Raw genomic sequence first — 15,823 nt, 5'->3', positions numbered from 1 at the left:
ATGGACAAGGGAATATCGTGATTTCCAAATAAGACCATTTTTTTATAATTTGCCATATACATATATACAACTTGAAGGAAAAACTCTCTTCAACCAGACTACAAAGCAAGCTAACCACTGTGAAGCAAAATTTTCACTTATTTATGTTTCTAGTAAAATTACTGATCTCACTCTATACATAGTCACAAAGACTTCGTGATATCAGTTAACAGTTCAATCCAATGATGAGAGTAGCTGGGATCACTCAAGTTCTGATTTAAAAAGACTCGTGTCCTTGTTCTGAAATAACTAATGAATGTCTATGTACTTAAAAGGACAGGGACGTTAAATTATGAATGACACTTGGGACAAAACAACAGAGGTATTCTGAATTTGATGCCCCAAAAAAGGGAAGTGTAATTTTTCCAATTTTTCCTTTATATATAACAAACCATTAGTCACAAGCAAGTAATGTGAAATCAAGAATTTTGTTGCTCAAAGAATAACTTCATCACTTTGTTTTATAAATTGAACAGTCACCATTTCATACTAAATAAAGAGGTTCAAAGAACAAGAATTTGTATATCAAAAACTCATCAAGAAGAGTAAACCCACCACAACACTTGGTCACTTGCAAGATTGACTGCAATCCCTATATTCTCTTTTAGATCACAGGTTAAAAAAAAAAAAGTATGATTCACATCCACCTCATGGTTTGGCCTCATCTGTACAGAAATTATCTCTCAGTTCAACTAAAAACTGATCAGTACAAAATAAATTATTGCATGTGGGTTCCTGTTGAGTATAATGCTTACTTGCACCCAAAATTCATGCTTCTAAACAGTACACTTGCACCAATGTGTACTTTTCTCCCATTCCCATATGCAGCATAATTTCGGTTGATCGCCAAAAGGATATGTCAGTAGATGCCTAAAAAATGTTTGGTTTTCAATTTTCTAAATAAATCCAGTAAAATTGAAAGAGAAACCTCAAGGCTTTAGATCAATATTTGATAACATAGGGCAAAACCTCCACAGAGCACCGAAAGGAGGCACAGCCCATATACAATCATTTTTTAGGAACAAAAGCTATGCAACCCTTAAATAACACCGGACAAAATTTTTTCTTCAACCTATGAATCAACAAATTCTTGGGAAGGACGCTTTTCCCCTCTCTCCAAGCACACCTCATAAATAAAAAGGTGCATAATTACATGTCTTCTATTTTTCCCAGTTAATTCTTCCTCCTCCAACTATTAAGCAAGTCAACTTCTGATCTAGGTAATGGAAACACCCAACAACCCAAGCAAATACAGCAATATTTGACCAAACACCCCACCACTCTACATTAAAACGAATGATCCACTGCCACCGCAGCCTCTTTACTCATATAACAGCAATTAGGAAGAACTTATTCTCCTTTTCACTAAATTACAAATCATAAAAAACTCACCATGTACAGCCAATCACAGAAAATGCCACCTTGGAAGGTGCTTTAGTGCCCTGTACACTATTCCAATGAACAAATCCTCGTATTGCCAGTAAACACTGTGTAATACAATTTGATTTCGAAGTTTAAACCTCACATTCTCTTAACCATCTCTCAAACAATCAACATTTTACAATGTGTTTCACAATTCCACCACTAACTCAAATCTCCTAGTTAAAGACCAACCTCCAAAACCTGATGTCCCATGTCACTTCACTTCTAGAATATGTGAGATAATCTGCTGCCACCCATTCGAAAGGCCTCCCAGAAGCATCAAATGGATATGATATAATCCATGCATCATCGTCATCATCATATAAGCTAAGCAAAAGGAGGGAAGAATAATCCCACCCAACATTTAAGAAGTAGTGCCCTCAACATCCTGCCCTTCATGGGCACAGTCATGACTGTATAATACCGGCCAACCTCAAAAATCAAAGCCAACTGCTGACAAAAGAAGAAGGTCAATCTCTGACAGCAAAGCTCACCATGACCAAAAAAGTTGGCTGATAGGATCATTGACTTTTTCTTATCTAGGGTTTCCACAATCTCTACATGTAAGTAGAGGTTGATTTCTACTTATTTTGCTCAAGATCAGTCTCAGGCATTCAGCACAACACCTTTCGTTAATTGACAAATTAGTCAATGCATATACATGTACAAGGTAACTGCTTTTTAATTATTTCTATAAGATTAAAACATTCACAAAAATTTTGAGATGGTTTTGTACATTGTTAATTGTTATAATTTAAATATATATATATATATATATATATATATATATATATATATATATATATATGTCAATAAGCTTAAGAATATGCAAAGAAACCAAAACATATCATATGCATAAAGTTCGCGGAATTTAAAGTTTTATGCATAGACCTTTTTTTTTTTTGATAAGTAAGATTTGATTAAAAACGCTCAAAAGGGGAGCGAAGCCCAAAGAAACAAAGGAAACAAAAGGGCCAAAGGGCGCCTTAGACCTTCAGAGAGGCCAAGAAAACAATAATTTCCTCCATAGATCTATAATCTCTCCCTGAAACCCAACAAAAAAGAGTAGAAATAACAGAGAACTTAAGCATAGAAACAGGCTTCTTTTTTCCGTCAAAATATCTCCTATTTCTCTCAAGCCAAATACACCACCAGCTACAAAGCAGCGTAGCCCTCCAAGCGTCCTTAATGCCAACCCCAACAGAGATGCCTCTCCAAGCCTCAATCAACCCTCTAAAGGAATAAGGCATGGCCCAATGGACCCCAAATAAACGAAGCATCAAATTCCAACAATCTCTGGCCATGCTGCAATGTAAAAGGAGGTGATCAACAGACTCCTCATTACACAAACACATGTAACAGTGATTGACCACCACCTGATTCCTCCTCCTCAGATTATCCTGGGTTAAAATCTTACCCAGGACAGAGGTCCAAGCAAAAAAGGCGACCTTGCAAAAAGGCATCTGAAAAAGGACCTAACCTCAAAACGGCCATACGAGTTAGGAATCCAGAACCACCAATCCGATTCCCCAAAAGAAATCACTATTAACCTTTTTCTTTTTATTGATGATTGAAAATCTGCAGCCTCACTTAAGTCCTGCCTCAAACACAAGACGAGGACAACACATCGCCCTCAAAGTGATTCCCTATCCATCCAGACATATCTTATCATATCTTTTTCCTATATCCATCTCTCCAAATACGAGCTAAAAGCACATTTGCAATCATAGAAACCTCCCACACGGAATATCCCCTAAAAGCACATACCTTGTCAATTCTTTTTCATATGAGATACCACACCCCCCCCCCCCCCCCCCAAAACAACAAAAAAAAAAAAAAAAAAAACACCCACACAGACACAATTGAACATGAACCAAAAATAAATAAGAAAGATAAGTGAGAACTCGGGGGAAAAGAGAGAGAGAGAAAGGAAAGTGAGAACTCAAGAAAATAAATCAGTGCATTCACAGCAAAAGTAAAACCAATACAAGATCATCTAGAGATTGTTGGCAATGAAAAAGTGAATGGCTGAAACATTACCATTTATTGTACAGACACATTTCCATTCATGTGCATCAATTACATCTTCAGAATCTCCTTCAAAGTATCCATCAGTTCTAACATTAGCACTCAAGCCTGAGGATTGGCGTATAAGAGTCTCCGGACCTATGTATGATATAACAAAAAGAATATCAATAAAATTGATGTGTTTTTGATACCATATCAACATTGGTAGCATATTAAACTGAGGGCATACCCTTAGAGAAAATCAAAGGAAATGAAATTAACCATTTGCAATACAAAGAAAACAAAAACAAGTGAACGATTAAAGAAAAAAAAAAAAAAAAAATGGCCTTTGAACTCCAGCAGAATAAGAAAATGAATGATAAATCTTGCACTCTCAGAGCCAGAGCACTAAGAAACTCCCAAATAAATCTTGCAAATCCTGCAGATGCTTATGTTTCACCATGCTATACTCATCTATATGGTTTCTGGAGACAAGAGCAAGGAAGTTAAGTGCTGTTGTTGCTTTAATTTTCAAAGAAGTGCTTCTTCTTGTAGTGTTGGAACAATATCTAGGCTATGTTTGGCAGGCATGGAATTGGAATTTGTGAAATTGGAGAAAGGCAACTCAGAAAACTGAACTAAAAATTCCACCAATTCCAATTCCAAGGCTACAATTCCATGCCGTCAAACACAGCCCTAAAGCATTTCTCATATGTGAAGGGCTTTTCTATTTGTTTACAAACAATATTTGTCAAAACGTTTTTAACACTAACTCTACAAGAGTACCCCTCTTAAAGTGCTTTTATGCCTTCGCAATCAATGAACATACTTCTCCAACAAGTCTTACCTTTATGCGCAAACACAATCAACGAAGGACCAAATTTGAGCTTAGGCCAAAAGTGTTATGTGGCCAAAATCTCAATAACAAAAAATAATAAAAATAATTTAATTTGGGGCAACAAAACACTGCATGTAAGAAATTTCCAAATTGAAAAAAATTCAGGACTGCAGATCTGAAACCCTTAACAGAGACTGAAAATTACCATAGAAACATGGACATGGTGCAGAAACAAAAGAAATGTAACAAAAAACAAGAAGTTTGCGTAACAAGAATATATATAAAACATATAGGATACTAATTTTGTAGTTTGGATCAGTAATGCGGAAAGATGCCCTACGTGCAAAAATTACATACAATGTTAGTATTTCATAACATATTTGAGCTATTCATTCGAAATGATCAACAAAGAAAGAACCATATGGATTTGCATCATTAAAGTATATATTCTTTTGCTTACTTTGCACTCTATAGTGCACCCTATGCATATGATACATACTTCATTGTATTCTTTCTATGCATTTGATTATTTCTGCTCAGTTATCTTTATCCATTAAAAATTTCTTAATATTTCCAAGTGGCATCATATATATTTATATATATACAGACGTACCAAGTGAGACCAAAACCAGTCATCCCAAAATATATTACAAATTTAGAATACTTGCAAGGTGCAGTATTCTGTCCTAAGAACATCTACAACAATAGGAGGAAGAAGAGACTGTCCAACTCTTTAGGATCCAAATTATTTAACTGCTAAGATTATATATAAATGGCAATATGTGTTAGTGATTTCAACCAAACTAAATTAATGTCCAACTCTTTCGGATTCCAATTAATGTCAACTCTTATCCGGCTTGAAAATAATGGACGCCAATCAAGGTTGCAAAAGTTTCTTATCCGGCTTGATTTTAAGAAGCTTCTATTTATTGGTTGGCATACCAATAAATTTGCACAGAAGTTTCCTGGCATTTAGAAAACTGCACCCTATTTGATTACCATTTATTATTAAGTTAATCAAAATTTCTTGCCTAGGAATCTTCATGATGTATACAAATAGGGTCTCCTGCAATATTCTTCCTCTGATCTTCTTTTCCGATTGCCACCCAAAGTTCTGCTAATATATCTTCTTGAAGAACAGCAACATATAGCCACCAAACCCCATCCATTGTAACCCACCTAAAACTACAAACCATTCTGCGTCCATTCTATCTTCACAAACCGTCCATAAGAAATTCTATAACTTGGTCTGGTAACTGTAAGTAGTGAGTTTAGACAAAATTACTCCAAGTTCTTAGTGATTTTAATTGATTAAAAGGTTGTGTATTCAAGCTAGCTTTACTATTTATAGAACAAATTTAGTAATATTCATGATTCCACAACACTTCAAGATAGAACTGTGAACTTCATTGACATGACATTAAGTGACAATTCAACCATAGTACACACACCATCCAAAAAAATTAAAATTTTATACTATTAGCAAACCATAATACCTTGCCCGATTCTTATTAACTTCTTTAAACCACGTGCATACCGCCTTACCCTAGGTCGATGCCCTTCAAGGTTGATCCTTCCACAAAGAAAAAATAAGAAAAGATTAGATAATAGTTGACCAGAAAGGCAACAAACTTGAAAAAGTGCAGGAAAATTAATCATCTAGATAAATGGCAACTAATGAACCTACTAGGATCTAATAACTGACAACACACACTTATAGGCAGCATAAATGGTTAAGGTGAAGGTGTGAAACAGCAAACAAAATTACACAAAGAAAACCCGATATCAGGTATCAAACATAAAAATATTCATGACAAACCACTCCAGACCCTAGCCATTGACTCAAGGGTGGTCTTTTCTCTCCCTCTCTCTATTCTTTTTTTCATTCACTAGGCGGGAGGTGAGGGTGTAATCTGTTTAATGGTCTAGTCCCCTCGATCCTTACGAAACCACCATTTACTAAACAAGACCACAGAATGTGTCAGAATATGACAACTGATACAAGCATTTCTCAGATCCAGAGAGAGCATACTCATCCTCCATGTTCAGTTTGTTTCTTGTGCTACCACCTCTTGAAAGCTCATATTCAGCCTGTTGAACATAATGTGGCGTTAAAATATATAAAAGTAAAATAAAACATAAAAAGTACTATAGAAGTAGGTAAATCCCTAGTTCCAATAGAATATGATAACCAGGCAAATTACAAAATAAAATCACATTATTGCATCACCAAGGACCACAAAAATGTTATGATTTAATCTGATGAAACAAAATTTACAAGAAAAACAAAGAGAGTGATTTAACAAGAATAGAATGTAATAATCATACAAGTTACATAAGAACACATTGATCATGACAACCACAGTAGCTGGATTCTGCAGAAATCTTCACTATATTAGTCATAATACATTGCCGACTTTTTTTATACCTGTTGTTTGGCATGATCAAATGCTTCCATCCATTTACGAGCTTCTCCAGCTGAAGCACATGCAATCTTGCAGCAATAGAAAATGAAGTAGATGTGAAAACTTATTATATATGAAAAAGAAAATTCTAAATTTCAACTCGAAGGGAGACAGGGGCGGGGGAAATTCCATTAATGATTTTTTTTTTTTTTTTTGATAAATAAAGATTCCACATTAATGATTAAAACATAAGGTCCGAACAAGAATTCATCTAAAACAGATGATGGTCTAAAAAGCAAACGAGCTAATTCATATGTTCTACAAAAATTTCAAAACAGCGATAATCGTAAGACATCAAAATTCAACAGAATATCAAAGGAATTAAATGCAATTCTGCACTTCCTCTTATGAAATTGTTTAATCCAATTCTACAGAACACAATAGGAATAAACGGTTAAGATCAAATTCTAGCAAATTTTACAAGAAAAAAAAAAAAAAAACAAATAAATAAAAAATTACCACTTACTTCTCCCTTCTTTGTCTCGTCCAACCGATTGTAAAACCGTATAACATAGACATCCTAGGAAAGATTTGAGGATAAAAGTTAATTTTAGTAATCCTCTGCAATTGAGTAAAATGCTAAAGATACTCTTTTTTTTTTTTTTGATAAGTAAAAATATATTAACAAAAACGCTCAGAGGGGAGCAAACCCTTAACAAAGCAAACAAAATACGCAAAAGGCGTCATTACAACGTTAAGTTGTCAACAAAATCCAAAAAACTATCTACAGATCGGTAAAATGCTAAAGATACTAGAAACAAATGACGCTATTCACTAGAAAGTGGGATCAATTTTTAAACAAAACAACACATAAAGGAAGGGATGGAACCAGAAATACTCAGTTTTAGGGGGGGGGGGGGGGGGGGGGGGGGGGGTGGGAGTAGCACGTTATAGTTAACATTATAAAAAAAAATTTTTTTTTTTTTTTGATAAGTCAAATAAAAAAAATTATATTGTGTTGTTTTTTAAGAAATAAAAGAAATGTCTTACTCCCTCTATCCAACAAGAAGTGTCCAACTTTCTATTTTCAATTGTCCCAATTAAAAAGTGAATGTACTATTTTTTGTAACATTACCAATTTAACCTTCTTGCATTGAATTTATAAAAAGTAAACCATCACATCACTATGGACCCATTATGGGTAAATTTGGTAATTCATTCACTACCAATACAATATAAACACACTAAAAGTCATCATCTTAAAAAGTTAGATTCCCAAAAAGGAACACTTATTGTGGGATAGAGGGAGTAATATATATATATATATATATATATACTATTACGAGCATGTCTATCATGAGAAACTTCCATTGGTTGCATCCGTGTAACTATTAAGACTGAGAGACAGAACTTTACAGCTTTGCAGCTCAATGGTTAAAGAGTGCAACCTTAGTGAAAGCACCATCATCATAACTTTTTCCTACTCTTACTATAACCTAAATAATACGGAACTTATAACATAAATAAATTAGGATAAAACAACTTATAAATAAGATGAAGAAACTAGTACGAAAAGGCAAAAAAGAAAAAGAAAGACAGAGATAGAGATAGAGAGAGAAAGAGAACGGAACATGCTGCCAGCCGATAAACGAAGCTGTCAAGCGCTGAAAATCCTTTTTCAGTTTTCTCCCTTTAATTCATATAGATAATAGGTATCATATGTACAAATATTTAAATGTAGAACTGACATGTTGCAGTAAGGATTACCACTATAATGAAATTACTTTTTCCCTCAGTGTATTTGGATTTTCTAAAGTAAGAAAAGAAAGGTGTTAATGAAGTTTGAAGGGGATCAAATGTAAGTTTTTTAAACTCAACACTAGTAATTATCAAGAGACCTATATACAACGGACCTGTTTGGCTCCTTTTTTGAGAACAGTGTTCTGTTTACAGAGATCAGAAAATATTAAAATTGTACAATAATCTATTTAATTAACAATTTTTGAAAACTCATTTAAAAAATAAAAAATAAAAAATAAATAAAACTATTTTCAGAAATCTACCTTTTATAGTTCTCTCGAAATAGTTTTTTGTTCTCGAAGTTCTTGAAAAAAAAATTAGCAAACTAAACCAAACAACAACATTTAAATATATATATATATATATATATATGTGTGTGTGTGTGGGGAGGCCAATGTAAGTATTTTTTTTTTTTTTTAATCCTTTCAAATCCACCACTAATAATTACTAAAAGGGACCTAAAAACAAGATTTTTCGAAAAAAAATTTGGGGGCCATTGCTCCACCCAATATATCTGACAATTCTAATATTAGGCAAAATATTGATAGAAACAAAAGGGGAAAAAGTAGCCTTCTAAATTAATGTGATTGTAGATAAAAACTAAAAGAAAATCAAGAGCCTTACACCATGATTGACCTTTCTGCGTCCTAACTCTTCCACCATCAGTGTATGCCCAACAACGCCCCTCCTAATAGGTTTCTGCATCATGGAATGTTCAGGATAAGCATGAGTTTCGGAAACCATGTCCAAAGACAATTCCAACAACTAAACCATGTTACTTGTATTTTCTTTTTCTTTTTTTACTTGTTTGTGTTTTTATGTTTCAAAAAAAAAAAAATTAGAAACGTATTTACAACAAATGCCAAGTTTTGAGCCCATTATATATTAAAATAAAGAAACAGAACAGAGAAAATAAATATTTAAACATCATATGCTTTGTAGTTTATTGCAATACAACCCTCTAAACAAAACGCGCAAAAACATAAAACCCTAGGGCCTTGGTTCAGTATTCAGAAACAGTTCTCTAAGAGTTTTTGTACAGTTTTTGAAATTTCAGTTCTCTGAAAACAGGAAATTGTTCTCGGAACCAAGCAGGCACCAAAATTCTGAGTTTTTGCTATGCTTTACCAGTGTAGATGATTATGGCACGTCACACTCCATGTGGCACTATTTATTACTGAAAATACACCCGGTCAGTGCTAATTGGACCATGTCAGGACCTGCCTGGCATTTCTCTGAAAAACTGGTAGTATCGAGCTACTAGGTCTGAAATCACGATGCTGAGCTCGCAAGAGGAAGGGGTCGCTACCCTTACCTCTCGTGTGGAGGTACCCCACTCCAGTTGGATGGGTCTCGCCATCTTCTCTGAAGCTTTCCTCCGCAGAGGAAGCTTTAAACTTAACTGTTCATCTCGAGCTCCCCCTGCATAGAAGCTTGAGGCTTAAAGGAAGTGTGGAAGCTCAGGACCAAAGAAGGTGAGTCCCAAGCAATTCCCCTATCTCCTCCTACTTCGCGGGAATCTGAGTATCAGTGGTTAGGTGGTTGAGTTCCAAGGATTCGTCTCACCTCGAGGTCTACACAAGGGAGAGAGAATGCTTAATACTCAATAGCTGAGCTTGAGTGGTAGAGACCGCATAATACATTAAATACATATCTCACAAAATGACCATTGGATAAAGAATGAGCTACCCTCGTTACCAAGTGTCCTTACCTAGGTAAAGCGACCATTAGATAAAGGAGGAGTTGGCTCTTATGACCAAGGGTCCTTACCCAAATGAAAGTAGTATAAATAGGACTAAACTCTCATCATTTAGAAAGGTTGGAATACATATACATCACCACAACCTTAATTATAAAGAATGGTCCTCTAGGACTCGAACTACCATAGGGTGTTAAACAAATTTGCATTCTCTCTCTCAATCTCCTCTACTGAGAATCCCTTGTGCTAGCTTGGAGCTCCACTCAGCCTCTGATCTTAGCATTCCCGACAGACATGGAACGGTCTCCTCACATCATCACGAACTATCATCAACATTTTGGCAACTTCAATGGGGAGGAGCATTTCATTGATGTCGAGCTTGCAAGAGATTAGCCCTACTTTCCACTAACAGAGTAGTAGATCTGAAGTTGGAAGTGGCATGTGGTGTGCCTCTAAAGTTTGAAGTTTATTGCTTCATTACGGCGATTTTGTTCTAAACTTACCTCTTGTTATTTGTTTGCAGCTCTTTTGTTTTACTGGCATACTTTTTAACTAAACATGGAATATTTACTTGGTTTTAGTGACACTAGGATCATGATTTTGTTTTTATAACACCGTTTTGTTTTGTATTTTCTTTAGTCCATATGATTCCACTACTACGAGCTCTCTTCCATGAGTTCACCTCAATAAATTTGATATCTAGTGAGTTTCCCTCGAGGAACTCACCTTCACGAAGATTACCCCTTCGGGTGAGTTATTTTTCATAAACTCATCTTTACAAAACCAATCTCTCTAATGAGCTCCCCTCGAGGGCACATCTTCGTAAAATTTATCCTTTCGGTGAGTTATTTTTCTTGAGCTCACCCTTGCAAAATTGATCTTTCTAATGAGGTTACCTCGAGGAGCTTACTTTCACAAAATTTATCTTTTTGGTGAGTTGTTCACGAACTCACCTTTGCAAAATTGATCTTTCTAATGAGTTCCCTTCGAGGGCTCATCTTTACAAAATTTATCCTTTGGGTGAGCTATTTTTCATGAACTCACCTTTGCAGAGTTGTTTTCCTCTGATGAGCTCACATAAGCAAAGTGACACCATTATTTCTTTTGCATATTTTTATATTAATGTACACAGGTATAACACAATTTTGCATTAGCACATGCATGTGGGCTATACGCCAAGGCTTATGTTGTCAAACTCAAAAGGGGCTAGCCTTTTACTTCACTGGCATCTCTTGTAAAACCTATTTTTCAAAACTTCTTCTTTTTGTTTTTTTTGGCGTGTCCTTTCATAACTTAAATTTTATAGTACATTGATTAGACATTCATTGTTACTAGTAAAATATATATATACAAGTAAATATAATGCTAGTTAAAAAAAATAAAAAATGCAAATATAATGATTGACTTGACTATATATTTTGCATATGCAAGTATGTAAAACAACAGTAGTACATGTCAGTCTTTGGAAAAGTTAATCTTGAACCCGTAAAAGGACAATTCTTAATTTTTTCATTTATTTTTGCGTCATTTTCCCATCAAATCCTCTTTCTCTTTACTGTTTTTACAATACCATCAATTTTGTCAGCTATTATTATATTAGTGAGTTGTCACACATCTTTTTCGCTGACATTGTTTAGTCTGAGACTTCATCTTTAAGTCTATACTAAAGTGCGATAATATATATACTATATGGATATATTATCTTATTTAAACAATAAAAATAACTATAGTGCTCGAGCAACTTTTCGGTTCAGCGTCCCTCATAGCTCATAGTAGCAGTTTTACACCATAGCTCGAGCCTGCTTCGGGCCACCACTTTGTCATGGCTTAAACACAGAGTTATTAGTTTCAACAAAAATAGTAATAATGATAGTTAGTTTTGCCAACTTTGTCAATGATTTGAGGACTCTCAAAATTTAATTCCTATTTATTTATTTGTTATCCTTCTCCCGTGCTCGGGTCCCTTTGTGTCACACTCAATTTCTCACTCTAAGTATCCCCTAGCATCTAAGCCTCCCTCGTGCTATAATGATCTCTTTTCTCCCTTGGGTCCAAATGTTTAAGATTTCCAAGTTCTTAGAGGTCCTCCGCAAGCTCAATCCTTCATTGCAAATTTCGAGTCATTGCCACAACTCAAGTCCTCCCTCTAGCTCAAGCTTGTCATCATACTTATTGAAAATTCCCTACAGTACCGAGTGAACTTCCATTCTCTTGGGCAACATCTAGTCTCACACATCTTCTCTTGTATGCTAGAAGTTGTTTGGTCAACACTCCTACAATACAAGGGGCAAAGGACTAAGAGTGTTCACACAAAAAAATTCCTTGAATGCTCAAAATGCTTTGGGTTAGCATTCCTCTGTGGTTTGAGCATTGTTTCGACCTCGCTCCTCTTGCTACTTGAGTTCCTTTTTGAGCCAACGCTCACCCAGCGGATTGAGCACAATGCCAACAACTGTTTGAACAAAAATATAATAGTAATGATGTTTTACAAAAAAAATAACCTGGTCATTGAGTCGAGGACTAGCTCTTTCGGTCTTTCTCACTTTTGCCTTTCTTTTCTGCTGAATTTATAACTTCAGTTTCTTTCCCTCCTGTTTCCTTGCTTGGCTCCATGAAACATGATCACGAAACCCATTTGAACCAACAAAGCAAAAAAAAAAAATTTCTTGCTTGTGTTTACAAATAATAGCGAACCTCGCCTAACTCTGACTGCCACCTCAACCACCCTTCTGAAAGTGAGATCTTGCACCTCACATCCAACTAGACTTGCTGCCAAGAGCACCTCAAGTAAACTTCTCTTTTTTTTTTTGATAAGTAAAATTGTATAAAAGCGCTCAAAAGGGGAGCGGATTCCAAGAAAAATACACAAGGCCACAAAGGACCTCTAAGCTTTTAGAGAGGCCAAAAAATCGACAATCTCCTCTAAAGAACTATAATTTCTCCCTGAAACCCAACAAAAAAGAGTGGAAAGAATAGAGAATTTAAGAATAAAGGTCGACATCTCCTTCCTATCAAAATATCTACTATTTCTCTCAGGCTAAATACACCACCCCACACACAGAGGCATAGCCCTCCAAGCATCCTGAATGTGAGCCCCCACAAAGCAACCCCTCCAAGCCTCAATCAACCCTCTAACGGATCCAGGCATAACCTATGGAAACCCAAACAAGCCAATCATCAAGTAAACTGCCTAGGCCGAAACGAGAAACGTCGTCCAACTCCTTTGAAGCTCAAGTGTAATACCTCTTTGAAACCTCAAAGAACATCGTCTGACCTCCCTCGAACTCGAGCTTGGTATGCTTGTGAACTCTCGAAGAATGTCGTCCAACTGCCTTCGAATCCGAGCCCTGTACCTCTTTGAACCCTCGACCGTCTAACTCCTTTTCAAACTCTAACCTAAAATTTGGCACATCTTTAAGCACTCAACACGCACCGTCAATTCCCTTTGTACCTCTTCGTACCATCAAACATCACCATACATTCAGGCAAAAAAAAAAAAAAAATCGCCACCACCAATATCAACCTTCACCTAATATCTTGAGTAGTAGTCGTTCACTTCCTAACCTTTGAATCTTCAAGCACTCACAACTTGTGGTAATCGTTTTCCAGAGCACTCAATAATTATCCTCTCTATGCATGCATTCCACGTCACGGGAACCGCCATGAAAGAATTGACAGACCCCTCGAGTCTTAAAATGTTGGTCGGTCCTTAATACGAACAAAGTCACTTACCCTTCGATAGAAATCTCTTCAAGCTTTCACCTGTTAACCTCTCCCTTCGACCCATCAATTTCTGGAGACTTCAGCAACCTCCTCGAGGTCACTTGATCTTAAAGGAAAATCTCTTCCTATAAATGCTCAAGCAATGCTTCGGATTAGCATTCTGTCGCAGCTCGATCGTTGTTTCAGGTCAGCTCGTGCTGCTCGAGCACCGCTTCAGCTAGCACTTCCTTGCGGCTTTAACACATCACTAGTAGCTCTTTTAAATAAAATAATAATAATAATTTGTACGTAGTAATATCTTTCTTTTATAAAATAATCTTGGGAGCGTTTACATAAGGACTTTTTCTAAAGTGTATATATATACAACGGCCAACTCATTAAGTCCACTCACTTGTCAAAATTTCTCTTATGCAATCTCACCACAAACAACTTTATTTATTATTATTATTTTTTTTTTATTATTTGTTTTGGGTCACTTGAGATATGGATATTCCCTTTGAAATAGCCGCAGTCCTTTCGCTTCATGATCCTCTCATCGCGTTCGGGATCTCCCCCGCATTCAAGCTCATCCATCCCTTGTACCTAGGATATTTTGTGTGCATAGTTCACTTCACTACGGTTAGAGCATCCATTAAGGACTCGGAGCCTCCTGTGGCTTAAGACTTTCTTACGAGTTCGGGTTTCTTACAGGCATTCAAGTCCTTCCATGAGCACAACCCTCATCATGCATACTAAAAGTTCCCTGTAGTACCAACCAAACCTATACTATTTTCCTTTACTTAAAATGCAAAATCATCTTTTGTCTGCTAGAAGCAGTTGTATCAACACTTCTACCAGACAAGGGGGCAGAGAACCAAGACCAATTGTAAATCGACCCTAGACTTTTTTTTATGGGTTTGTTAAAAAGAAAAAAAGAGTGAGATTATTACTTTATTGACATGAGACCAAATATTTTTCCTTTCGCATGGGGTGTTTGATTACCCTTATTTTCCTTCCTTGCGCTTTTAACTATCTTGACAAAGTTTTGATCCAGACTAGTGTACACCTCGTAAAATAAATCTCTCCCCCGAGCACCCCTTGCAGCTCTAGTAAAACTTCAAATCGGCACCTCCTCGCGCAATGCCTCCGCATCTTAGGACAACATCTCTCACGACTTCCCTGCCTCGAGTCAACGTTGCACGGCACATCTAGTGTGTCCCAATATTTTTTTTGATAAGTATCTAATGCATCCCAATATGTCCGTACTCAATCCCTTTTATTTTATTTATTTCGACTAATTGTTAGCTACATTTACTATTATTACATCATAACGCTTAGGTCCTTGCTAAATCGATCTCTTCATTGTTGAGTTAGAATTAAGATTTGCAATTATCAATTCAGGTTAAATATATATATATAATAAAAAAATCATTCTAATTACCATTGATGTTATAAATAAAAAAATTGCATCTCGCACTATTTCATAACTTTACTAGGTGATGCAAATCGCACAACATAACTTAGAAATCAAGATAAAATTATTTTATTAATTATGTCATCCCATTACAACCTGTTTTGCTAACAATATGATTTTGTTGTGCGAGGAACATCTTAACTTGTGGATAAAATGTACGTAGTATATTGACTCGAGGTGCACCTATAATAAAGGTTGAAGCTCCATGTGATCCCCTACGCCATCTAAATGGAACTTTAAGCACACATATATATAATAATAATAATAATAACTGACAGCTGAGCACGGATAAGTCTCGGTTCTAGCTAAAAGAAAAAAAGAATGAGGAGTTCCTCTCTGCGGATAAACCTCAATAAGTTAATTGAGATCCTCTCTACGAATATTTCCCTTTTACCTATAGTCTTTTGCTCGAGTTCCCTCCTCGCGACCTCGAGCAG

At 35.9% G+C, this 15,823-nt stretch overlaps 1 protein-coding gene across 5 annotated transcripts in view; it reads right to left on the bottom strand.

Moving 5' to 3' along the window:
- Nucleotides 1-15,823, bottom strand: part of LOC132277513 (protein ENHANCED DISEASE RESISTANCE 2-like) — a 41,509-nt gene that overhangs the window by 24,144 nt on the left and 1,542 nt on the right. For 3 of the 5 annotated variants that reach the window (XM_059779368.1, XM_059779367.1, XM_059779369.1), the window contains exons 2-7: nucleotides 9,136-9,210; nucleotides 7,238-7,291; nucleotides 6,735-6,800; nucleotides 6,339-6,397; nucleotides 5,803-5,879; nucleotides 3,502-3,627 (exon numbers count right to left, since the gene is read on the bottom strand). In XM_059779368.1, the coding sequence (XP_059635351.1) occupies nucleotides 3,502-3,627; nucleotides 5,803-5,879; nucleotides 6,339-6,397; nucleotides 6,735-6,800; nucleotides 7,238-7,291; nucleotides 9,136-9,210 (457 nt within the window). Of the gene's footprint in view, nucleotides 1-3,501; nucleotides 3,628-5,802; nucleotides 5,880-6,338; nucleotides 6,398-6,734; nucleotides 6,801-7,230; nucleotides 7,292-9,135; nucleotides 9,211-15,823 lie in introns of those variants that run through there. The other 2 variants (XM_059779370.1, XM_059779371.1) reach the window with 2 other exon arrangements.

The sequence above is a fragment of the Cornus florida genome, unplaced genomic scaffold, assembly GCF_030987335.1.
Source record: "Cornus florida cultivar Cherokee Brave unplaced genomic scaffold, ASM3098733v1 CherokeeBrave_3.0.0_Hap2_Chr10, whole genome shotgun sequence".
NCBI lineage: Eukaryota > Viridiplantae > Streptophyta > Magnoliopsida > Cornales > Cornaceae > Cornus > Cornus florida.
The sequence above is the reverse complement of the archived record's forward strand: the minus strand, read 5'-3'. Positions and strand labels throughout refer to the sequence as shown.